At 38.6% G+C, this 25,580-nt stretch overlaps 2 protein-coding genes, 1 long non-coding RNA gene and 1 pseudogene across 3 annotated transcripts; all 4 read left to right on the top strand.

The window, feature by feature from the left end:
• Window positions 1–976: 976 nt before the first annotated feature.
• On the top strand, window positions 977–5,356 carry LOC103467977 (taste receptor type 1 member 1-like). The gene is made up of 6 exons (XM_008414737.3): window positions 977–1,330; window positions 1,418–1,715; window positions 1,818–2,543; window positions 3,161–3,367; window positions 3,634–3,754; window positions 4,065–5,356. The coding sequence occupies exons 1-6, from the start codon at window positions 1,152–1,154 to the stop codon at window positions 4,991–4,993; spliced, it is 2,460 nt and encodes an 819-aa protein (XP_008412959.3). The 5' UTR covers window positions 977–1,151; the 3' UTR covers window positions 4,994–5,356.
• A 1,551-nt stretch (window positions 5,357–6,907) lies between these two features.
• On the top strand, window positions 6,908–9,138 carry LOC103468006 (taste receptor type 1 member 2-like; annotated as a pseudogene).
• Window positions 9,139–12,324: 3,186 nt separating this feature from the next.
• Window positions 12,325–16,690, top strand: tas1r2.2 (taste receptor, type 1, member 2, tandem duplicate 2). The gene is made up of 6 exons (XM_008414736.2): window positions 12,325–12,506; window positions 12,641–12,938; window positions 13,030–13,755; window positions 14,461–14,667; window positions 14,802–14,922; window positions 15,762–16,690. Exons 1-6 carry the CDS (start codon window positions 12,325–12,327, stop codon window positions 16,688–16,690), a joined length of 2,463 nt encoding a protein of 820 aa, XP_008412958.1.
• A 7,178-nt stretch (window positions 16,691–23,868) lies between these two features.
• On the top strand, window positions 23,869–25,071 carry LOC145552361 (uncharacterized). The gene is made up of 2 exons (XR_014088396.1): window positions 23,869–24,803; window positions 24,902–25,071. It is a non-coding gene; the product is annotated as an uncharacterized LOC145552361 (long non-coding RNA).
• Window positions 25,072–25,580: the final 509 nt, after the last annotated feature.

The raw sequence follows: 25,580 nt of genomic DNA, 5'->3' as shown, positions 1-25,580 counted from the left end.
ATAATTATTGAACATTTCTGCAGGATGAAACGGCTGACAGCTATCTACAGTCCAGCACACATTCGGCTCTCACTGAGCTGCCTGGAGGCCTGCCATCAGTGCCATTCACTGCTACATTTATGCTGATGTCGAAACATGTTTGCACAAGATGAGGAAGATTCCGACATCTACAGTCCGATCATAAATTTTAAATGCGGAGCAGACAAGGAGAACATTGTGCTGACTGCTGAATCGAAAAGGTAACAGGGTTAGGGGTGGAGGTTTTCAGCAGAAACCTCCACCTGAAACATCGCCCTGAGTGGAAATACAGGGGTTGTCAACATTGGAGTCAATCTGAATGCAGAGAGATTTTGAGATGAGATTCAGCAACCTGCAGCAATCCCGTACCTCCATAGTGTGAGACCAACTTATGAAAGGAGAGCTGCTAACAGTCCTGACCAGAACCTCATTAAACACTGTCTGGATAATCTTGGAGGTCCAGTTTGTGCCAGAGGGACTGACCCATCCAAACTCATATTCTTCAACAAACTATCAATAAATGCTTGTTGAAGAATGGGATGATATCCCACAGCAATGTTGCCAGTATGAGAAAGTGTCATGTTGCCTTTGTTGTATTGTTATTTTTGTTTGTTTGTTTTAGGCTTATTACTGAGGAAAGTTTGGTGTAGTACTTATTTTCCTTCCTGTATTAATAAGACAAGCATCAACAATCTAACCAATGATATTCTTGCCTTTTTCCTGTATTGCTATGACCTAGTTCTGCCATCATTAAGAAAGTTGGCTTTGTAAGAATTAATTGATGTTTTACTTCTTATATTTCTTCTCGGCTAAATAAATTCATATGCAGATACTCAGAACAAAACATAAGGAAATTTGGTGTATTTTACCACAAAGTAAAATTGCATTTGGATTGATTCGCCATAAAGGTGGTGGACTTAGTGGCTGCTGGTGGTTGTTTACATGATGGGAGCATGGCAGAAGTGGATTAGAGAATGTTTGCATGATGATATGTAAATTCTCCTTTAACCATCAGCCATGCATTTATGACACCTCATTCATCTCCAGCTCTTGGATCACTGTGGCGCTGTCCCCAGCAGTGACTCTTGGAAAAGTTGCTTATGTTTTTATGCTGAAAGAGGCATACTGTAATTATGAAAGCTAAGCAGGCGGTTGCTCATCTGATGGGATGTCTTCTGCCTCTCCTGATTGATGTAATCACTGCCTCAGAGTTCGAGTTGGACGGGGATTATTTGATCGGGGGTCTTTTTGACATTCATCACGTCAGTGGAGCATATCGTCATTACAAACCAGAAACCATTGCCTGCTCAAGGTCGGTTTAATAATCTTGGCTCTGATTTCAGATGCGATCAACCTTCCCTCTGAAATTTTACTCTGATTCTTCTTCCTTTGTTGGCAGCGAACGATTAATCCTGTCAAGTTATCGGAGGTTTCAGGTGATGAGATTTTCCATTGATGAAATCAATAACTCCACTGACCTGCTGCCAAATGTAACTCTGGGTTATAAAATATTTGACCACTGCTCAGACATACAGAATTTTCCTGGCATTTTCAACCTTATCTCTGAAAATAATGTAATTTACCCATGGGATGAGTTGAGCAGCAACATTTCTAAAGTGATTGCAGTGGTTGGCACCTATACAAGCACAGAGACTCTGTCGGTGGCCCCACTCTTCATGATGGATCTTATTCCTATGGTAAGTCTTCATACTTTTGACTTTAACTAAGAAAAAAAAAACATATAACTGCATGACGAGATGTACGTTTGAGAAACAAAAATCTTTTTTTTCGGAAAACAGGTCAGTTACGGGGCTGCTAGTTCTGTCTTCTCAAGAAAGCAGAACTTCCCATCCTTCTTACGAACCGTCCATCCCAATAAAGATGTCATTGAAGTGGTTTATAATATTCTGCAGAACTTCAACTGGCGCTGGGTTGCTTTCCTTTACAGTGATGGTGATTATGGAAAAGACGGCTTGGACTTGTTCTTGAAGAAGATAAAGGACACTGAGATCTGCTTGGCATACACCAAAAGCCTCGACGACAACACAGATTATCCTCTCTTATTCAGACAGCTAGAGGCACAAAGAGTGAATATCATCATTGTTTTTGCTCCTGAATGGACTGCTGAAGCTCTCATTAAAGGAGCCATAAAGCAAAACTTGACCAACAAAGTGTGGATAGCAGGGGATGCTTGGTCCTTACACCAGGAGCTCCCCAAAGAAAATGGAATCAGAAATATTGGAACTGTCCTGGGGGTAGCTGAGCCAAAAATGGCCATACCCTGTTTCAATGACTTCATCTATTCCTCCGCAGCACGGCCTCAGCACGATGACAAAGATGAGCAAACATTTTGTAATCAGATTTGTGAGTGTCCCAATGTAACCGCTGCAGATGTAATCAACGCAGACCCTTCCTTCAACTTCCCTGTTTACTCTGCTGTCTATGCCGTTGCGCATGCTTTACACAATGTCTTGCAATGTGGGTCCGGCAGGTGTAATAAAGACATGTCAGTGCAACCATACATGGTAAGTATGCAGAAAACATACAACAGTATTTTTTTTTTATCATCTGGCATTTTTTATGGTTTTGAAAGTCATTTGAAAGAGACAAAGTGTTGATGTTTATTTGTCTGGATAAATAAGGTCATTCAAAATACACACACTTTCTACCAGCGCAAGATTAGCCCCAAGGATAAGTATGTTAACAAAATGTACTAAAAATAATTCATCAGTATGTTGGGATATCGGACTTAGGAAAGTAGATTAGGCCTCTTGAACTTGTTTTGTCATATTAAAACAACAAACTTCTACATTTATTGTTGCAATTCTTGTTTTAGGGAAACCAGCCCAAATTTATTCTAGAAAATTGCTTTTGTTAGAGGTATATCTCTTGATGTTATTGGTTGTTAAATCCTAGAATGAAAACTATATATCTAAAACCGCGGCATAGTAAATTCATGTTCTGCAATCGTTGCACTTTTTGGATACAATAAGTGTAAAAGAGTCAATCCAAGAATAATTAAGGTGTCGTTCAAATCGCACCATATCTAAACACTTGTACTTTGAATTCACCTCATTTATCCCACACTTTAAATACCAAGGTAGAGCAGTGACTGTATCCAAACTTTGCTTGCCAAATGCAGGTTTTAACAGCACTGAGGAAATCCAACTTTGTACTTTTAAATGAGAGCGTTCAGTTTGACGAGAATGGGGACCCCATGTTCGGATCTTATTCAATCGTTTTCTGGAACCCGAGTGGTGAGGCAGAGGAGGTCGGGTTTCACAAGTTTCACCCATTTCTCCAGTTCTTCGTCAACAGCACCAAGATCCAGTGGCATTCTGACGGGAAGGTAACCTCTGCTTTTCAAATCAAAAATTGAAGCCCTACTACTAGCATTAAACTTGGCTGGGTGTCGAAATGTAGAGGAATGTAAATAATATTGTGAATAAAAATGAAACACCAACCCTAAAAGGGAAAGCCACAATATAGTGTGTATCCTGTTTTCGTTTCAATCCAACTAAATAATGGAAAAATATATAAATTGCTCCATTCACATCTCCACTCTATGCATAAATAACCCACCTCCTACTCCTTTTCTTTGTTTAATTTGCGCAGGAACCAGTGTCATTTTGTTCCAAAGAATGTTCTGACGGGTATTCAAAAGAACAAGAGGGAATCCATAAATGTTGTTTCAACTGTAAAATCTGCCCAGATGGGACTTACATCAACACTACAGGTAAAAGCTCCTACTTGATACTATTATTTTAAAAAAGTGTAAGTCGACAAATCTTCGAGTACTATTCAAAAAATGCCTGGCATTTGACGGGTATACGGTGTTAGTTCTCATATTAACAACAGATGTGAGGTACGATAAACTGCAGTAGGAGATTTTTCAACCTAGAAACATTTAAATTCTCTTTGATATTCATAAAGTATATTTTTAACAGCATTGAAAGAAAGATGTTGTCTATATTTAAACTGCAAATGTATATTTATAGTTTTTCCTCAGCCCTGTTAACCATGTGATTTTATTTTGTGTACTTCAGAGGATCCCTACAACTGCATCAGCTGTAAGGAGACGGAGTGGTCTGACCCAGGAAGTACGCTGTGCAGTCTGCGCCTGGTGGAGTTCATACCGTTCACAGACAGCGGCGCCATAGTGATTATGGTTGGAGCCTCCACCTTCGTGGGCCTCACGGTGGCCATGTCTGCTCTCTTCGCCTTCAACTACAACACGCCTGTTGTCAAATCTGCTGGAGGACCGATGTGCTTCCTGATTTTAGGCTGCCTCACTCTGTGCAGTCTCAGTGTGTTCTTTTACTTTGACAAACCCACGATCGCATCTTGTGTGTTAAGGTTTTTGCCGTTTCTGTTGTTCTTCACCGTTTGCCTGGCATGTTTCGTCGTGCGCTCATTTCAGATCATTTGCATTTTCAAAATTGCAGCTAAATTCCCCAAACTCCTCAGCTGGTGGATGAAATACCACGGACAGTGGTTGGTCATCAGTGTGGCCTTTGTCACACAGGCTGTCTTGCTTATCATTGGCTACTCTGTTGCCCCCCCAAAGCCTTACAGCGATATGTTTTCCTACACAGAGCTAATAATACTCGGTTGTGACCTTAACCTCAAAGCGATATCTGGTTCTGTTTCTTTACTCGCCTCACTGTGCTCCCTTTGCTTCATTTTCTCCTACATGGGAAAAGACCTGCCAAAGAATTACAACGAAGCCAAAGCCATAACCTTCTGCCTGCTGCTGCTGATCCTGACCTGGATTGTCCTCACCACTACGACCATGCTTTACCATGGAAAGCACATTCATACGTTTACCGCTCTGGCAGTGCTGTCAAGTCTCTACTCGTTTCTGTTATGGTATTTTTTTCCAAAATGCTACATTATTATTTTTCAACCTCAGAAAAACACTCAACAGCACTTCCAGGGTCTCATCCAGAACTATACAAAAACAGTTAGTCAGTAGGTGACTTCAAGTCTGTTCTGCTTTAGACAGTAGCTGATGATTGATTTGCAGAAATTTCTTTCAGTGACCTGATACTGTTATAATCTTTCTTTTGCAAACATTTTGGATAAGTGGGTGAGACGATTGGAAAACGTAAAGCCGGTCTTCAGATGTATTTGAAGAATTGTTCCGGCTGATTAATATCTCATTTGCTGACTTTGATTTTGTTTTACGTATTTAAAAATATACCAATAGATACCTATGTGATAATTATACTATTCATTAGATTTTTGATCTTACATTAGTATTTTTTCACTTCTCTACTCTTAAAATGTCTATATATAAATCTTTAAAATGTGCCAGTTTGTAAAAACATCAGAACACTCTGTAGTGAACCCAATGTACTAATAATCTATGTGCTATTTCTGTGTGTTGTTCCAATGTTTAATCCCTGTAAACATGATTTAATAAAATATATAGTAGGTTCGTTTTGTTGGTTATGTAATTTTTCATGTTCTGCTAATAGAAGCCAAAATGTCACCTCTGTTTTGAACAATCTTATGAATCACAGACTAAGAAGTACTTACAATTAAAATATTCTCATCCTCACTATTCTCTGGAAGCTGCTCTTTTGTTGTTTTACTCAGTAGGTCAAATTACTTCACAAGGAAAAAGCAGATCATACTTTTCAAACGATAAACCATAAAAAACAATCCATTCTTAAAATGAATTCAGGCGAACTGCATAGCTGAGATCTTGGCACACTTCTTTTAGTTTATGCATAAGCAAAGGAATTGGTAAACAACCACAACAACTTAGCAGCTTTTGACTACGGACTGATGGATTTGCCATGTTTATGAGCTGAAGAGGGTAATCAGAAGTATGTTGTTGTAGTTTTACATGTATATAAATTTTGTTATCTCAGCCACAATCATCAATCATTATCAATGCTAAACATCACCAACAATATGTGGGCACTTCCTTCTTGAAAAGAAAATCTTTTTTAAACTCTGTTAGCAACTTACTACACATTGAGGGGGATTATTATCTAAAATTGACATCCTTTAAAGCTTTATATCATTTTATAATGTTATTCCCTCATCAGAAACTCAACTGGAGGGTTGCGTTGATTATTTTATGCATGTTAGAAGAATCCTTGAATCTACCCTGGCAATCATTCAGGGTACCTAAAAGCTTGCTCCCACAATGTGGTGAATATTTCTACCCAGCCTCACAGAGCAGCCCTCCCCCATGGCTCACCCACTGAGCTCCCCTAGACTAGCGGCTGCAGTAATTAGTGAACACTTGGTGGAAATGTGTATTTGCTCAGCTTACTATACACACTACTTATCACTCAGTCAAAGCTCACAAGAATGGTTGTAAATGCTAAAGGTGGGGATGTTGAAAATAATAAGAGCTTGTTAAAGAGACAGAGGCTCAATTTCAAGATGGCAAAATTACAGACATTCAAAGTTTCTTTCGAGCTACGTTTGAAATATGTACAGCATTTTTATGACAGCGGAAGGTAACATAGTTACTGGACTGTGTGATATAATGGCACTATGTGTAACATGACATTAAAGACTAAAGATCATATTTTTTGATTAATAAAACACTAACATAGCAGTGAGCTTATTTATTCTAATGGCAACATTATACAATTTATTTAAAAGAGAAAAAAACCAAATCTCATCTGATTTTATCATAATTAGAAAAAAAGTAAATTCTAGTTATTAGTATAAACATGTGACCTCAGGTATTTTTAGCTCCAAAATTATTTAACTCCCCATTGTCCTCCTTTTACAACTTTTGTCAAAACCCATAAATCACCCCTTAACCTTTTTTTTACAAACAGAATGACGTAAATTCAAACTTTAATAGACTCCTGCTCCTGTTTTTTGCAAACTACCACTGCCTCCCACAGAGGTCTCGCAAATGATCTGTGTGGCCAAAGATGAAGTCAAGCGAAGCTCATTTGTAAGAGGATGTAGCATTTTACCATAAGCTAAAGACACCTGGACGACCTAGTCAAATCATTTGAGTTTATTTGCCTTCAACCACTTACGGACTTTGATCAGCAGTTTTATTGTTCTCATTCACATCTGATCCTTACGTGAAATTCATCCTGAATTTAAACACTTTGTGATCCTGCTGAAACTTTTGTATGTTCACGAATATGTTGCAAGTTTGTTAGAGTTTAAAAAACAAACCTAAACCTATGTGTCCAATATTCAATTGCTTTTGTATTCCAGCAAGTTGTAATAAAGTGTTGTTGTTTTGTTGTTGTTTTTTTCCACAGCACACGTGCCTAATATTTTAAGTGGCAAATCTTGGATGTTCCAGTTGAGGTATTAAAGTTATCTAAATTACACTAAACCAGGGATATGATAAAAAAAAAAATTAAAACAGGACGACCTTTTTGACAGTGACTTCCAACTTGCTTCTGAAATAATAAGACTCCTGAACTACAGGGATTTTTTTTTGCATGCTCATTTGCTAACTGTCCACCGATCATTTCAAGATATGTGATAAGTGAAGCCATGCATAAAAAAAGTCTATGGAAATGCAACATTAGAGGATTGCCCTTCCAAGAGATTCAATTCCTCTGAAAAAGTAGAGCATGTCTCCCACCAACACTGTAAATCTTAAATGCATTAGGATGACATATTTTATTTTTTCAGCAGATTTTCTCTTAATTTTTCAGCTTCTCCTGAGGCTGTGTGCTGCAACAGCCTCAGAGTTTCAACTGGATGGTGACTATTTAATTGGGGGAGTCTTTGATATTCATCATGTCGATTTTTCAATTCATCCCAGAAGAACAGAAGCCATCGACTGTTCCAGGTAAATTTCACAAAAAATGTAACATTTTTACCTTTTTTACAGAAGTGACATCAGTCATCTCACTGTAACTTTGTTCCACACTAATTGCGCAGGGAATGGTTAACTTTTCATGGAATATTTCCAGCCATTCAGAAAACTAAGACAAACAACAACAAAAAAAACTATTTTCTTTGTTTGCAGTCAAATCTTCTCTTTGTCAAGTTACCGGAGGTTTCAAATGATGGGATTCTCGGTGGAGCAAGTCAATAATTCCACCAACCTGCTTCCAGATGTCTCTCTTGGCCATGACATATTTGACCAATGCTCAGACACAAAGAATTTCCCAGAAATTTTCAATCTCATATCAGAAAACGGCATGGTCCGGCCACTGAGAAATTCACCTGAGAATCTCTCCGAAAGTCCCAACGTGATCGCTCTGATCGGCCCGTTCACCAGCGCCAACACCTTGGCTGTAGCCCCACTGTTTATGTCCTACCTAATCCCGGTGGTAGGCTTTACTTTATTATTACTGTAAAAAATAAACAGTGCAAACCAACAGTTTGAATGTATAGTTTGTGAATTTATTGTCACAAAAACTGTGTGAGCTATTATTCTTTCTACAGGTTAGCTACGGCGCTGCCAGCTCTGCCTTCTCTCAAAAAGTCAGATTTCCATCTTTTCTCCAGACAGTGCCTTCCAACAAAGAAATCATAGATGTTATGGTTAACATCTTAGTGCACTTCGACTGGCACAGACGGACTGTGCCAAAATCAAATGATTTTGGCACTGATGGACTGGAGCTTTACAGAAAAGCGATTAAGGAAGCAAACACCTGCCTGGCCTACGCCAAGGGCCTCGATGAAAATACGGCGCACGCTCAAATGTTCAAACAACTGGATGAGCTGAATTTAAACACCACCATAGTTTTCTCCACCAATTTGGATGCCGAAGCTCTCGTTGAGGCAGCAGTACGACTGAATGTCAGTAACAAGGTGTGAATAGCAGGGGACACTTGGTCTTTGAACAAAAGGCACCTCAGGTTGGAAGGGATCAAAAACATTGGAACTGTACTTGGGGTGGCTCAGTCGGTGTTGCCATCTCCTGGTTTTGATGATTTCATTTACTCTACCAAATGTATCATGGCCAAAGAACAGAAGTTTTGTAATCAGTACTGCAACTGCAGTAATCCAGTTCCAGAGGACATAATTTCCATGGACCCGTCCTTTTCATTTCCTGTTTATTCTGCTGTGTTTGCCATTGCTCACGTCTTGCACAATGTCCTGCAGTGTGGAGCTAATAAATGCAACTGTGACATTGAAGTCCAGCCATATATGGTACGGAAGTAAGCCAATAAGAAAGGTTTAATTTATTCATTTAAGCTTTATTTGGTTTTAATTTAAAAGAGACTTCTGCATGGTTTAGCATACGTACAACAGCATACTTGGAATAAATTTTCTTATTGAATAGAACTTTGCATTCAAAAAGTCAATGTGTTGATTTTTTTTGCACTGCTTTCTCAATTTTTACTACAAATTTTTTTAAACCGTGGATCAACAATTTCTATGTTCTGATATTTTCGTTCCACTCGAAGGCATTTTTTGTTCATTTGGGAAAGAGACAGCAGGGAAAACATAATCAGAAGAAAGTAGAAGCAGATGGGTTGTTACTACATACTAAGTTATTACAGTTGTACATTTGTTTTCTTTTTCTTGGGTATCCATCATATTTGTAATCTTTGCTCTTGCTGTATGTGTGAAGGTGCCCATTTCACAGAGTTCCCAAGAATGTCCTTCTGAATATGCAAAGACCCAAACTGGGATCCATAAATGCTGCTTCAGGTGTGGCATGTGTCCAAATGGAACCTACATCAACACTGCAGGTGAACAATTATCCATGAGATTTTATTTTTTCAATAGACTGGTTGTATTTTCCTATGAACAAATAAGTGTGTATTATTTACAGTAATTGTCAGCTGCCAACTAGTTGCAACTAGTAGTAAAACTGTTTTAGAGAAAACTGTATTAAATGTTTTCTCTAAATTAATGTAAATACAACACAAACTATTCATTATGTAGTAACCTGGATATTTTCATAAAATAGAAAATGTACTCATTTGAAACGTTTAAATTAAATTTTGACTTGAAATGGGGGCGGTGCACGGAGAAAGCGCGCCCTCACCTGTTGAGAATGGTATATTTAATGTTAAAGTTGCCTTCCCCAATGGAATATATACTAATCAGCCCCAATGGCTGTTTCACTCACGGTTTAGCCGAAATGCTTCCTGGGTAAAAATCAAAAGACAAACGCGGCAATCACAAAAAAATCACAAATGATCACACTAATTTTGTGTGTAATATGAAAAAATGGGAAAAATACTGAGGAGAATATAGTTTTGAAGCAAACTGAGCTCCTTTAAAACTAAAACAGTAGCTGCTAAGCACATTTTGTAAAGATTTGTCAATGAATAATTAAAAAGTTTGTGTTTTTGTTAGAATATTGACATTATTTTACTGGTATGCTGTTATTTTGACTCCTGATATCGGCCTTCACCTGTGTTTACACTAAATCTCCAGCAGATGGCACAAAACAACAACTTTTCAAAGTCAATTTTGAATTTGAACACCCAATTTTGAGTGTTTGTGATAGATTGATATAAACCAATGGACCAAAAGAAAATGACATTATTTAAAATAACATGTAATGACCTTGTTTTACAGTTTCAAATATTAAAAAAATATTGGGTACAGAAACAAAAAATAAGGTAAACTGACTGTTTAGTATATACAATGTCTTTAGCAAGTTTAAAAATAACCAACTCTGACATCTAATTAGACAACTATGTTGTATTTTACATACTGAACTGTATTTGTGTTATTAATATAGCAATAACTGTTTGTTTTATTTTCTTCTTCATCTCTTTGTAAAACAAAATTTCAAGTGATTTTGTCACACTTTAATGTCCTGATGTAAAATCATGGTTAAACTTTGTTCTCTTCAAAGAGGATTTTTTAATATAAGCTAAACATCTTGTTGTTTAGAAACGTTTGATCCAAGAAATAAAGAAACAAACGTCCAGATTTTTCAAATTCTTAATTTTCTTGTATTTTTGTTTTCATTTCAATCTACAGAATTTCCCTTTATGTAAAGATTGTCATTCTGCAATTTTTGTAACTACAAGGGTTTGTTATGGTACTAATGATACTGTGGTTAACAATCACAAAGACAACTTTTTCAGATTTCACGGTCTCATTATATTTGCTGTATGTGTGGGTTTTCTCCACTCAGCTCTGGCAGGAGTAAAGAACAAATTCAAATTGAAATAAAACTGTGGCATTACATACATTATTTATTCACCAAAAAAAAAAAGAAAAAGAAATCAAAATCAAAGATTAAAAAGTGGGAAACAGCAGATCATATAATATTCTGTTCTCTCCTGGGTGGTAAAATTGACATAACAGGGAAATAACATTTCTGATGTGGCTGCTTATTCACATGAACATACCATATTCACATATCAGAGCTTGATTACAATTTCAATTAATCATATTTATATTTTGAAAGGAGTGACTGACCAACAGAGAAGAAGAGAATGTGGTGGACAGTAGATAAAACACCAAGGAAAGAGCTGTCTAGTTAGTTAGTTAGTTAGTTAGTTAGTTAGTTAGTTAGTTAGTTAGTTAGTTAGTTAGTTAGTTAGTTAGTTAGTTAGTTCGTTTGTTTGTTAATGAGAACAAAAGAAAATAAATCACATAAACTTACATTTGACCAGATTGTTCATTCTTTTCTTTGATAAAGTGTGTGATGTAGTGGGGGGCTGGAGGGCAAATTTAAACGTACATCTAGAAATAAAGACAAGAGTTTATTATATGCAACATGGTTGCATAAAATCCTGTCATTTGAAAGGTGAGGACTTATTTGCAAAAATATTATTGCTTCCTGAACTTTTACTTATTTTACCATGTTACAACCTCAAAGAGCATGTTAAAAAGTCAGTCAGGCAAAATCTTAAATGAAATAAGTGGAAGGACCAGGAGAGCTTTTGTACAGCACAGTAAGTCATTCTAGCATGTGTAACTTCATGGTAGTAAAAGGAGCAGAATGAAGTGTGTATAAAATGTTTCTTTTTTGAAGGAACTGAAACTCTAAGACGACAGGGGAAAATATGTTATTTTTCTTCTCCACCATCTGTGTGCTGTGCTGTAATGTTACTGTACTGACTGAGATTTGCTGTTTGAAAATGTTCTCAACTATGAATTAAATTGGAATTTTCCTATATAAGCTAAAGGAGGAAACATGTAAAAGAGTGAGATCAGATTTTATTTGTAGAGGTATTAAACTTCAAACCCTGTTTTACTGTGAAAACACAGGAGTAATTTCAACGCTTTTGCATGCTAATTTGTAAATTCCCCTTCAACCATTTCTCAGTATGAATTCTGTTACCACAAGCATGGAAATGAATAGGGTTCACCATCACTAGCGTCTAACAAATCCATTGACAGTTCAAGTCAGACCGGCAAACATTAATCGTGAGCATGACACATTTTATCGCCGCCGTGTGTCTGATGGGACTTTTTCTCCAAGGCATCACAAAATCCACACTGAGACACTCAGAGTTTCAACTGGAGGGAGATTATTTACTTGGTGGACTTTTTGACATCCATTACATCAGTTCACCTCCTTCTCAGAAAAGACCTGAAGCCATCGACTGTTCCAGGTGAGTAGGATCAATTCATTAACGAAGTCTGTAAGTCTAACTCCTTTGAAAAGATAGCACTTTTAAAGACAATATCACCGATGAAGAAATGCACATGTTGCGCCTCCGTCAGTTCATCGTTTCCTTTCCCGCAGGGAGATTTTCCTTCTTCCAAATTACCGAAGGTTTCAGTTGATGAGGTTCACGGTTGAGGAAATAAATAACTCCACCACCCTGCTGCCAAATGTCACCCTTGGCTACGAGCTGTTTGACCACTGCTCGGACACGCGTAGCTTCACAGATATCTTCAAGCTCATCTCCGTCAATGACTCCATCCAACCTTGGCATGAGCCGTCAAAGAATCGGTCCAAACTGATAGCGCTGGTTGGTCCTTTCACAAGCACACATGCCCTGACTGTCGCACCGTTTTTCATGGTGGATCACATTCCTGTGGTAAATATCTTTGCATACCTTTCAATTATTTATTACTTTTTTATGTACACCAATTGTACACTAAAAATGATTATGTATGAATTCCCAATAGGTCAGTTATGGAAGCTCTGCTTCAGTCTTTTCCGAAAAACGCAAATACCCGTCTTTTCTACGAACAGTGCACCCCAATCAGGACACTGTAGGTGTGATTGTCATGATTCTTCAACACTTCGACTGGCGCTGGGTTGCTTTCCTCCACAGTGGCGATGACTTTGGCAGTGACGGCTTGGAGATGTTCATTCAAAGGATTAAAACCACCGACATCTGCCTGGCTTATTCCAAGGCCCTCTCTGAGGACACTGATTACTCACTAGTCTTCAAACAGATGGAGGAACAAAAACTAAATGTGATCATTGTGTTCGCTCCAAAGATTTACGCCGAAGCCATCATCAAAACTGCAATTGAGCAGAACGTCACCAACAAAGTGTGGATAGCGGATGACGGGTGGTCCTTAAACAAACAACTAGCCAAACTGGAGGGAATAGGAAATATCGGAACTGTACTCGGGGTTGCTCAGCCAGTGGTAACAATTCCTGGTTTCGATGATTTTATCTACTTTACTGCAGAGCGGGCTCTCAAAGCAGATGCTGAGCAGCAGATGTTGTGCAATCAGGATTGCAACTGCAGAAATCTGACTGCTGGAAAAATTATTGCAGCAGATCCGTCGTTCTCTTTCCCGATTTATTCCGCTGTGCATGCTGTTGCCCGGGCCTTGCATAACATCCTAAAATGTGAAACTGGCAGGTGTGATGACGCTATACCAGTGCAGCCATTTATGGTACGTATTCATTAATCTTTTGCAGTTTACAGAATGTTGTTCGAGAATCCCCTGTTTAAAATCCCAATTTAGTAAAAGTTACATAATTTTGCTGGTTGATGCAAAACTAATTGCAAATGTCACGGCTTAGACTTCATGGATGTTTTGCATATTTTGTACCTGCACTCACAGTGTTGTGCAAAAGGATTTACATCTCTGAAAACATTGACATTTTTGTCTCACTAAAGCCACAAAATTTAATTTACACTTTTTTTATTTGCACTTCTTCCCCAATAACCCAACACAAAACACACACATAACAATGAAATGGAATAAAAGTGTTCTTTAAGAAATTTTACAAATAAAAATCTGAAACGTGCACGATGCATTTGTACTAAGGTCCCTGATTCAACACTTTGAAGAAGAGCAGCCTTTCTTTAGTATTGGTCTTTCTCTTCTCAAACTTTTCCAGTCCGAGAGTCAGAGTGAATCGGCCTGCACAAATGTTTTCTCAGATTCTTGTTTGCAAACAATATTTAAAGTCATGTATCATCTACTTCAAAATTATGTGCTGCTTTGAGATGATCTACCCTAAAGTACTTAGAAGTGAGTTGATATAACATTTAATTTCATTGCTTTTCAAAAACTCATCCACTAACCACTTTCAAAGTTCATCATGATTGTACATTGAAGACAGTTCTTGGTTTGTTGCTCAATCTATGTTAGGTGGTAGAAGAACTCAGGAGGTCCAACTTCACATTGCTGAACCAGAGTGTCCTATTCGATGAGAATGGAGACCCCAATTTTGGACACTTTTCAATAGTTTTCTGGAACCACAGTGGCGATGCTCAAGAGGTTGGCTTCTACCATTTTAACCAATCTCCTGCCTTCTACATCAACAACACCCAAATTCAGTGGCACACAGGTGGAGAGGTAAGTTTATTTTATTAGTAATACACTCAGAGATGTGAACTAATTCAGGCTGGGATTCATATGTGGATGATGATTTCTCTGTATATGTGATGATAAAGCTCCCATGTGCTGCGCTAATGAACTGTCTCGTACAGGTTCCGATCGCAATTTGTTCCCCCGAATGTCCAACTGGATATGCAAGAAAAATAACTGGAATCCATAAATGTTGCTTCAGGTGTGAAATATGTCCACCTGAAACATATGTCAACATCACAGGTAAATGACTGTAAATGTAAGAATTGTTTCTGTCTACAATCAAACCCAAAATTCACCAAAGATACAGTAAATCATCACAATGACAACAGGGAAACATGTAAAAAGCTGCTTGGCAATAATAAGAAGGGTTTATAGTTTTAATGCCAATAAAGATTTTACATTGATTATTGAAAATGGTATAAATTATTTTGACTCATGCGATTTTTAAGATAAAATTTAAATATCTGATTAATCTGATAATTTTTTTTCAATATTGATCAATTTATTTTACATTAACAGAGCTTGTTAGGTGTCTAATCCACTATTACAAACTTCTTGGATGAATGAAAATAGTTTTAAAACTCAATCTGAATCAGGTATGTATACATTTGGGCTTAACTGCACACAGAACCAATTAATTATGAACTTTTCTACAATTTGCCAAAGTTTACATATTGGTAGTCCTCTACAACATTGGAACTGTAGATTTAAAAAACTATATATATATAATTTTGTTTTGTTTTGCTTTTTTTTGCAACTTGTAAAAGTACAACTTAATTTACTGATAAAATAGGTAATTTGTCTTGCTGTCTCACCAGCAAATGATATAAGCCAGGATTCCTTCTGAAGTCTTATGGTGATAAAAATTATATAATAGCAAAAAAATGTACTTCACATAGTGATCTTTAAAAGAAGATGTCAAATTGTACAAAGCTGAATGAACATGTTACAGTAAATGTATTCACTGAGTCTAAAGTTGCCTTTGCTTCTGTTTAATGAATTTGTTAAAAATAGAAGAGAATTTAACCTGTCTCTAATCTTCTAGATGTTTTTGACTGTTTATCTCTACTGTGAAACAGATGATCCCTACAACTGCATCAGCTGCAAGGAGACAGAGTGGTCTAAAGAAGGAAGTACATCATGTAGCCTGCGGCTGGTGGAGTACGTTCCCTTCACAGATAGAAGAGCTATCCTGGTAATGGCCGGAACCATCATCTTCTTGGGTCTCATTCTGGCTGTAGCTCTCCTCTTCGCCGTCAACTACCACACTCCTGTTGTCAGATCTGCTGGAGGCGCGATGTGCTTTCTGATTTTAGGCTGCCTCACTCTGTGCAGTGTCAGTGTGTTCTTTTTCTTTGGTAAGCCCACAAATGCTACTTGCGTCTTGAGGTATTTCCCATTTGTCCTGTGCTACTCCGTTTGTCTGGCATGTTTTGTTGTGCGCTCCTTTCAGATCGTTTGCATTTTTAAAATAGCTGCCAAGTTCCCCAAACTCCAAAGCTGGTGGATAAAATATCACGGCCAATGGCTGCTCATCACAGGGACATTCTCAACTCAGGCCATGTTGATTCTCATTAGCTTTTCCTTTTACCCTCCCAGACCGTACAATGAGACATCATGGTACCAGGACCAAATTGTTCTTAGCTGTGACTTAAATCTCGCTGCAGCTTCTTGTTCTTTTATTATTCTTCCTTTCCTTTGTTGCCTTTGCTTCATTTTCTCCTACATGGGAAAAGACCTCCCAAAGAATTACAACGAGGCCAAAGCCATAACTTTTTGCCTGCTGCTGCTGATCCTCACCTGGATAATGTTTGCTACTGAATACCTACTTTACCGTGGAAAGTACATCCACACTCTCAATGCTTTGGCAGTTCTTTCAAGTCTTTACTCTTTCCTCTTGTGGTATTTTGTCCCAAAATGTTACATTATGATTTTTCAGGCTCATAAAAACACACAGAAATACTTCCAAGGTCTTATTCAAAATTATACCAAAACTATTTCCCAGTAGCATCTTCAAAGGAAAGTGTAAGTAAGTAAATATAGTGTATTTATAGAGCAGTTTTCACTGTTAGAGTCACAAAGCACTGTACAACATGAATCACAGTTTAGCTGTAGAAAATATGAAAACAAGAAGAAAAGTATAATAAAATTGTGACACAAGTGACAGGGTTTGTCCACTCTGTCTTTGGTCCATCAAATCAAGGTAAATGAGCGTGAGTGTCTCTCTTAGTTTTTAAATCTGTGTTTTGTCTAATGTAAACAATGAAAGGTGATGTTTTATGTAAATAGCGATACTTTGCACTTCAGTGTATTCCACATTGAAAAATGTTTTCCAATTATGGTGCATGTTTTGAAATAAATACATCTCATAAAATCTTTGCCTCTTTATTAGATGTTTATTTTCCAAAGAATGTACACCTGTTTAGTATTAATTTTAAAAAAAAATCTTATGAAGTTAAAAAATACTATGGGCCCTACCAGCATGCCTAAGTGGGGACTATGCCCCACATGGGGCCCACTTAGGCATGTTGGCAGGGAGAATTGATATTTAAGATCTAACACAGAGTTACGGTTACTCAGTGTTAAATAACTAACTCCAGACAGATTTGGTATTTAACACTCAATTAAAGTTAAGGTAACAACTCTCCAAAAAGAGTTGAATTGGCACTTTCTGGTGTGGACCCATATACATTAAAAGTGTTTAAATAAAACCTGACAGTTAATTCAAGCCTGCTGGATTAGAAGTAAGATTATATAAGATTATTTTATTTGAGATGTTTCACTTTGACAAGATTTAAAGGAAAGAAAAAGGATGAAAAAGGAAAAAGACCAATATTCAAATACTGAACGTGGTTAACTCAGCTCGTCATTGATGACGTCATCATCTGGAGGCATATTCAAAGCCCGAATCATACGTCACAGATTGACGTCAAAGAGCGACTGAACCAGAGTCCTTGAATGTAGGACTTCTACGGTCATTTGGTCACAAGGACTTTTATTTTTGTCTTGCAGGCTGACGTCTGTAAGAACGAGCGAGAAGATTATCCTTCCTCTCTTTTACCTCTCTCTCCCTCTATCCCTCTATCTTTTTAGTTGTAGGTTCTCGAACAGACTGACAGCGAAGGTTTGACTAATCAGACGCAGGTGACTCACTTGGCAGGTTATTGCTTTTACTTACGGCAATCTGTGTCATGTGACGAAGATTTAATAGTCACGTGACGTGATTTAGATTTATGATGTAGATATGTATAACTAGATATTCAAATTTACGTCACAGTACTTTAGACTGTCTTTGAATGTTGGTCCTCTTTAATAATTTGGTCGTTTTAGTGTCAATTTCTGTAAAACTGAAAACTCATGAGATATAAACGTTCTCTCTCTCTGTAAGGGAGCGAGCTCAAACTGGTGTTTAGTTTATAATATGCACTTTAAGCTCGTGTTGAAAGTGAGACTGAGGGAGGCGGAATCCTGCTGCTACGGTGTAACAAACTAGACTTTAAAAAGAGCTATAAGGCTAACCCTGTGGTTTAACGGATCCATACTCGCGGATGAAAAATCGGTAGTTTCCGAGGGCGGAAAATATCGATATATATCACTGAATCGATTTATCTACACAGCCCTAATATATATAGAATAGGCACAAAACAGGTCCTATGAATAAAGCACAAAATTTGAATAAAATATACACAAAATATAATTTTTTCAAATATCTGACTAAACTAACCTGGGTCATGTAAGAACAACAATGTATATTTTCCAGGTACTTGCTGAATTTTTTATTTTATTTTAAACGCTGTAGACGGTGGATGATGCCTGTAAAATTCCTTGTCCAGGAGATGAACTCAATACATTATAATAGTTTAAAATAATTAAAGAAATACAAAAAATTATATATTATGACAATTAAGTATAAGTAGTCATATAAATAATTATAAAGGTATCAATAAATTGAATGAAAAATCTTTTTTATATATTTTCCAACTCCATTGAAATTTGTCCTTAGTTTTTGTCAACACCGTCAGAAATGAAAAGAATGTAAAAAAAATCAGGCATTATTGGGGGGCACCAGAACTTCTGAGGACCCCATGACCACTTCCTATCTCTTCCTTTCCTAAGAGGGCTAGTTAGCTCTGGTTAGCTTATGTTATTCTTTAGTTTTTTCTTCTTTTTATTCCTAAGTTGTTTGTCACAACCATGATGTGTCAACACCATATCTGACAATTTACAAAACTTTGATGAAATTTTGTGAAATAAAAGCTTAATTTTAGTTTACTGTAAAGATTTAATGGACCTGATGAACATGGCCTCCTTCAGAATAACATCATATAAATTGAGGTATTTTGTCTTTTGTCAACTCCGTCAGTGTCAACTTCATCAGAGTTTTTCTGACTCTTTCAGTGAAATTGTTGTCAAAACTCACTTAAATGTGCAAATAATTCATTTTGATGTATTTTACATAAATTGCATTACTTCATATGTATCAAGTTTCTCATTTTACACACTAGTTTGTCACCACCTTCAGTTCTGTGTCAACTCCGTCATGCAGTGTCAACTCCGTCAGATGGACTTTTGTTGTTTTTTGTTTTAAATAATATTGATTTGGTTTCTTGAGAAGCATTTGCCTGTAAAATGAGTAAAAATATCACTAATAGGGTCATTAAAAATTATTTTTTATTTATTTTTGGCAGACGGTGATGACAAAGTTCTGGGTCAGGTCCATTAAAAATGTAATTAAAAAAAAAAAATGTTGCAACTTGGAGCCTGTACATTAGCATCTTTACATTTCCAAAACATTATTTGTCATATTTGCATACATAAGGTTGAGAAATAACAAAAAAAAATTATGGGAAAATTAAAAACCCAATTTTTCCCTTTCTCAAAAATCACTGATATATGTTTTTGAATGTTGGTCCCTGTAATAATTTGGTCTTTTTCGTGTCAATTTCTGTAAACCTGAAAATTCATCAGATATAAACGTTCTCTCTCTGTAAGGGAGCGAGTTCATCATCAGCTAAAAAAAGCTGGTAAAAGTTCATTTTATTTGAGATGTTTCACTTTGACAAGTTGTACACAACAAGATTAAAAAGGAACAGGAGCAACATTCAACTCAGCTCGTCATTGATGACGTCATCCTCAGGAAGCATATTCAAAGCCCGAATCACACGTCACAGATTGACGTCAATGAAGGACTGAACCAGAGTCCTTGAATGTAGGTATTCTACCATCATTTGGTCACTAAACTTCTTTTCGTCTTGCAGAACGAACCAGTTAGACAGGTTCTCAGGAGTTTCTCCTTCCTGTCGTTCAGTGTTCCCAAGCAAGACGACAAAGAACTGGCGCTCTGCAGGATGGGGGGCGGAGGAGTTGCCCCTCCTGCAGTCGCGCCACGCCCGGCGACATGGGCTGCCATTGGCGCCCTGCGGGATGGGGGGCGGAGGAGTTGCCCCTCCTGCAGTCGCGCCGGGCCCGGCGACATGGGCTGCCATTGGCGCCCTGCGCTGCGGGATGGGGGGCGGAGGAGTTGCCCCTCCTGCGGTCGCCCCGGGCCCGGCGGCATGGGCTGGCATTGGGGGGGCCTTGCTCCCCCACAGAGTCAGCCATGCCCGCCCTGGATGGGAACCTTTTTTTTTTTTTAAACCTCAGAGTGGCCAAAACTTTCTTTTCTTTTTTCCTATCTCCATTGGTAAGTCATACAAATCAACCAATCATGACAGGCCAACTGAAAATAAAAAAATGCGATCACTTAAGTCACTTCTCATATATTCATGTTTATCTTCACGAACAGACCTGCTTTTGTTCGTGCAGCATGCATATTCAGACTTATTTAAAAACTAATAATCGGAGGACAAAAGGTAACAAATATGCTTTTTTATATAGGCTTTGTCTTTAAAAACACCCCCAGAAACTTACACCTTCCCGCAGGAGGCGTAAGGTAGGAAATTGGCGCTTTGCGGGGTGGGGGAGAAGGAGTTGCCAATGCTGCTGCTGTGGCTCTGCACGTCCTTGAGGGCAGACCTGCATGAAGGGGTGAAAGTAATGGGGTACGGTAGGGTACTGCGTACCCCTAAAAGATTTAGTACCTGCAAAAGATGGGAGCGCCTGTCTGCTGTGAAAAAAAAAATCAGTGGGTTCACTGTGCGGCCGTGAGTGCACCCACTAATCACAACTAAATCAGTTAATAAATAATTTTTTTCCCACTTCATGTTGTTTCTGAACTGTTCTGTTTTACTAGAGCAGCGGTGCAATACGTCGATCGTGGAAGGTTTTGAGTGGATCTCGGCGTTAGGTGACAAACTGAACGCCGCCAGGAGGCTGATACCCGCACGTCCTCCTCTGATTGGCTTATCAAAATGTCCGTAACTTTATTAAAAAACAACAATAAAAAAATCAATAAAACGTGTTCAAATTAATGTTCGATTCGGTTCCATTAGCAAAATAACTAGCAGAACAGGAGCTTAAAATTAACTAATCAACCACCGCTGTGTTCATAATAGCGCTTATTAATAATCTCAAAATTAATACCAAGACTGCCGTTGCCATGGCATGAGGTTGCCATGGCAACGGGTGTGCTTAAATGACAGAGACGGAGAATAAAACGGTGCAAGTGGTTTAGAGTTGATCACCTGTTCAGCTTGTTTTACCTTTGCCTTGGTGCATCACAGCCACTGTAGTTTCTGAGCGTTCAATAAACGACAAACTTGGACTAATTACCTCGTTCTGTGTGAGTATACATCATTTACAACAAACGTCAAACACGGTAAATATGTTTCATTATGTATTTAACAAACAAATGGCTTCTACCGTGATAATTATGTGAAATTAAATTAATTGTCTAATATAAAAAAATAGTTTGATGCTGTCGGGCTCAGAGTTTGAGTCTTTTCCTTTATCAAACAATTTTTTTCCCTTTTATTTAGTGGAAATGTTGATGTTGATGAGACTTAATGATAACCTTTTTCAACCTTTAGAGCTCCACTGTTGAAAATGAGAGGCTAACATTCACAAATGACAGTGAGATAAAATCCAGTGCAACATCTGGTTTGAGGTGATACTTCTTGAACCTGTTTGAGGAAAAATATCCCAACTTCAGAAGATGAGCTTTAACTTAACAGAGCTCTGTGGTTCCTCCTATCAGTATGAGTCGGTGTGAGGAGGCGCCATGTTAGGGAGAGGAAATGGAAGCTGAAGGATCTTCAGAACAAACAGGTTCTGAAGATCAAGGGTAAGGTAGGTTCCATTGTTTACCTTTGCCTTGGTGCATCACAGCCACTGTAGTTTCTGAATTACAGCGGTGTAATTCAGAATCAGGTCATGATTCTGCATTACTGATTATTCCTCTTTCTGGACACAGGATCAATATAACCAGTTTAAAAGCTAAAATTAATGGTTATATGCCAGACATGGGAAAGTGGGATGCACTCCATTCCATGATGTTCAAAATTTAGGTCTCGTGGCATCTCAAGGTGTCAACACTGCAGCCAGTGGGCTGAGGGAAATACAGCCTTATTTTGTAGCAATTCAAGAGCTACTCAGCTTTTATCGCTTTGCAAAAACGTTAATAAGCACAGAAGCTCCAAAGCTATATATGATTATTTATTTTATTCATTTTTTTTGTTATCGTACCCCCAAGATTTTAAAACTACTTTCACCCCTGCCTGTATGTAAATGAGAACAATCAGAGGCAGGTCATTAGCAGGTTATTGCTTTTACTGAGGGCAATCTGTGTCATGTGACTAAGCTTTAATAGTAACATGACATGTGATATAGATATATAATGTAGATATGAGGATATAGATATTCACATTTACCTCACAGTATTTTTAGACTGTGTATGAATGTTGGTCCCTGTAATAATTTGGTCTTTTTCGTGTCAATTTCTGTAAACCTGAAAATTCATCAGATATAAACGTTCTCTCTCTGTAAGGGAGCGAGTTCATCATCAGCTCATATAAAGCTGGTAAAAGTTCATTTTATTTGAGATGTTTCACTTTGACAAGTTGTACACAACAAGATTAAAAAGGAACAGGAGCAACATTCAACTCAGCTCGTCATTGATGACGTCATCCTCAGGAAGCATATTCAAAGCCCGAATCACACGTCACAGATTGACGTCAATGAAGGACTGAACCAGAGTCCTTGAATGTAGGTATTCTACCATCATTTGGTCACTAAACTTCTTTTCGTCTTGCAGAACGAACCAGTTAGACAGGTTCTCAGGAGTTTCTCCTTCCTGTCTTTCAGTGTTCCCAAGCAAGATGACAAAGAACTGGCGCTCTGCAGGATGGGGGGCGGAGGAGTTGCCCCTCCTGCAGTCGCGCCACGCCCGGCGACATGGGCTGCCATTGGCGCCCTGCGGGATGGGGGGCGGAGGAGTTGCCCCTCCTGCAGTCGCGCCGGGCCCGGCGACATGGGCTGCCATTGGCGCCCTGCGCTGCGGGATGGGGGGCGGAGGAGTTGCCCCTCCTGCGGTCGCCCCGGGCCCGGCGGCATGGGCTGGCATTGGGGGGGCCTTGCCCCCCCACAGAGTCAGCCATGCCCGCCCTGGATGGGAACCTTTTTTTTTTTAAACCTCAGAGTGGCAAAAACTTTCTTTTCTTTTTTCCTATCTCCATTGGTAAGTCATACAAATCAACCAATCATGACAGGCCAACTGAAAATAAAAAAATGCGATCACTTACGTCACTTCTCATATATTCATGTTTATCTTCACGAACAGACCTGCTTTTGTTCGTGCAGCATGCATATTCAGACTTATTTAAAAACTAATAATCGGAGGACAAAAGGTAACAAATATGCTTTTTTATATAGGCTTTGTCTTTAAAAACACCCCCAGAAACTTACACCTTCCCGCATGAGGCGTAAGGTAGGAAATTGGCGCTTTGCGGGGTGGGGGAGAAGGAGTTGCCAATGCTGCTGCTGTGGCTCTGCACGTCCTTGAGGGCAGACCTGCATGAAGGGGTGAAAGTAATGGGGTACGGTAGGGTACTGCGTACCCCTAAAAGATTTAGTACCTGCAAAAGATGGGAGCGCCTGTCTGCTGTGAAAAAAAAATCAGTGGGTTCACTGTGCGGCCGTGAGTGCACCCACTAATCACAACTAAATCAGTTAATAAATAATTTTTTTTCCCACTTCATGTTGTTTCTGAACTGTTCTGTTTTACTAGAGCAGCGGTGCAATACGTCGTGGAAGGTTTTGAGTGGATCTCGGCGTTAGGTGACAAACTGAACGCCGCCAGGAGGCTGATACCCGCACGTCCTCCTCTGATTGGCTTATCAAAATGTCCGTAACTTTATTAAAAAACAACAATAAAAAAATCAATAAAACGTGTTCAAATTAATGTTCGATTCGGTTCCATTAGCAAAATAACTAGCAGAACAGGAGCTTAAAATTAACTAATCAACCACCGCTGTGTTCATAATAGCGCTTATTAATAATCTCAAAATTAATACCAAGACTGCCGTTGCCATGGCATGAGGTTGCCATGGCAACGGGTGTGCTTAAATGACAGAGACGGAGAATAAAACGGTGCAAGTGGTTTAGAGTTGATCACCTGTTCAGGTTGTTTTACCTTTGCCTTGGTGCATCACAGCCACTGTAGTTTCTGAGTGTTCAATAAACGACAAACTTGGACTAATTACCTTGTTCTGTGTGAGTATACATCATTTACAACAAACATCAAACACGGTAAATATGTTTCATTATGTATTTAACAAACAAATGGCTTCTACCGTGATAATTATGTGAAATTAAATTAATTGTCTAATATAAAAAAATAGTTTGATGCTGTCGGGCTCAGAGTTTGAGTCTTTTCCTTTATCAAACAATTTTTTTCCCTTTTATTTAGTGGAAATGTTGATGTTGATGAGACTTAATGATAACCTTTTTCAACCTTTAGAGCTCCACTGTTGAAAATGAGAGGCTAACTGTCAGGGTTCCCTTGTGTGTGTGTGTGTGTGTGTGTGTGTGTGTGTGTGTGTGAGTGTGAGTGATGCATCTTTCCAGCGACGATCTTGGTGAGGAACCTGGGCAGCCTACACAGGTGGACCTCATCAGCCCCATCAGTGGTGGGGATAAAGGAGCAGCAGAACCTTCACTCAGTGCTGGATGATTAACGTGCACCGGTAGTCTCTCAGCCCTCTCCTGTAGTCCATAGTACTTGTTTTTGATCTGTCTCTGATATTTTTCCAGTGGTTTAAAGTCCTTGTGTTTCCGTTTCTAGATCAGTTTCTGGATTCACCTACGGGATCTGTTCCATTGCTGTCTCCTCTCGTGTGGATCACCTGCAAGTCTGCCTGCCCGCTGCTCCCTCCGCACCACTCAATCGCTCCTGGAAGGATCAAGGAGAACTACTTTTCTGTTATTGCAAGGAAATAAAACTCCTTTCCTTTATTTCGGACTTGTTGATTTGCATGTGGGTCAGAAGGTTAAAGCCCATCATGGCACTAACATTCACAAATGACAGTGAGATAAAATCCAGTGCAACATCTGGTTTGAGGTGATACTTCTTGAACCTGTTTGAGGAAAAATATCCCAACTTCAGAAGATGAGCTTTAACTTAACAGAGCTCTGTGGTTCCTCTTATCAGTATGAGTCGGTGTGAGGAGGCGCCATGTTAGGGAGAGGAAATGGAAGCTGAAGGATCTTCAGAACAAACAGGTTCTGAAGATCAAGGGTAAGGTAGGTTCCATTGTTTACCTTTGCCTTGGTGCATCACAGCCACTGTAGTTTCTGAATTACAGCGGTGTAATTCAGAATCAGGTCATGATTCTGCATTACTGATTATTCCTCTTTCTGGACACAGGATCAATATAACCAGTTTAAAAGCTAAAATTAATGGTTATATGCCAGACATGGGAAAGTGGGATGCACTCCATTCCATGATGTTCAAAATTTAGGTC

This window comes from Poecilia reticulata, chromosome 7 (genome assembly GCF_904066995.2).
Source record: "Poecilia reticulata chromosome 7, P_reticulata-male-v2, whole genome shotgun sequence".
In the NCBI taxonomy this organism is placed as follows: domain Eukaryota; kingdom Metazoa; phylum Chordata; class Actinopteri; order Cyprinodontiformes; family Poeciliidae; genus Poecilia; species Poecilia reticulata.
Note: the sequence above shows the minus strand (reverse complement) of the source record. Positions and strands in the feature narration are given on the sequence as shown.

What these genes read in the sequence shown, in the direction of transcription:
- LOC103467977 (XM_008414737.3), top strand. Translation starts at nt 1,152, where the DNA reads ATGAAAGCTAAGCAGGCGGTTGCTCATCTGATGGGATGTCTTCTGCCT. An exon ending in TGATGGATCTTATTCCTATG is followed by an intron (nt 1,716 to 1,817) that starts GTAAGTCTTCAT and finishes TTCGGAAAACAG; the next exon opens with GTCAGTTACGGGGCTGCTAG. An exon ending in TGTCAGTGCAACCATACATG is followed by an intron (nt 2,544 to 3,160) that starts GTAAGTATGCAG and finishes TGCCAAATGCAG; the next exon opens with GTTTTAACAGCACTGAGGAA.
- tas1r2.2 (XM_008414736.2), top strand. Translation starts at nt 12,325, where the DNA reads ATGACACATTTTATCGCCGCCGTGTGTCTGATGGGACTTTTTCTCCAA. An exon ending in AGTGGCACACAGGTGGAGAG is followed by an intron (nt 14,668 to 14,801) that starts GTAAGTTTATTT and finishes TGTCTCGTACAG; the next exon opens with GTTCCGATCGCAATTTGTTC. An exon ending in AACATATGTCAACATCACAG is followed by an intron (nt 14,923 to 15,761) that starts GTAAATGACTGT and finishes ACTGTGAAACAG; the next exon opens with ATGATCCCTACAACTGCATC.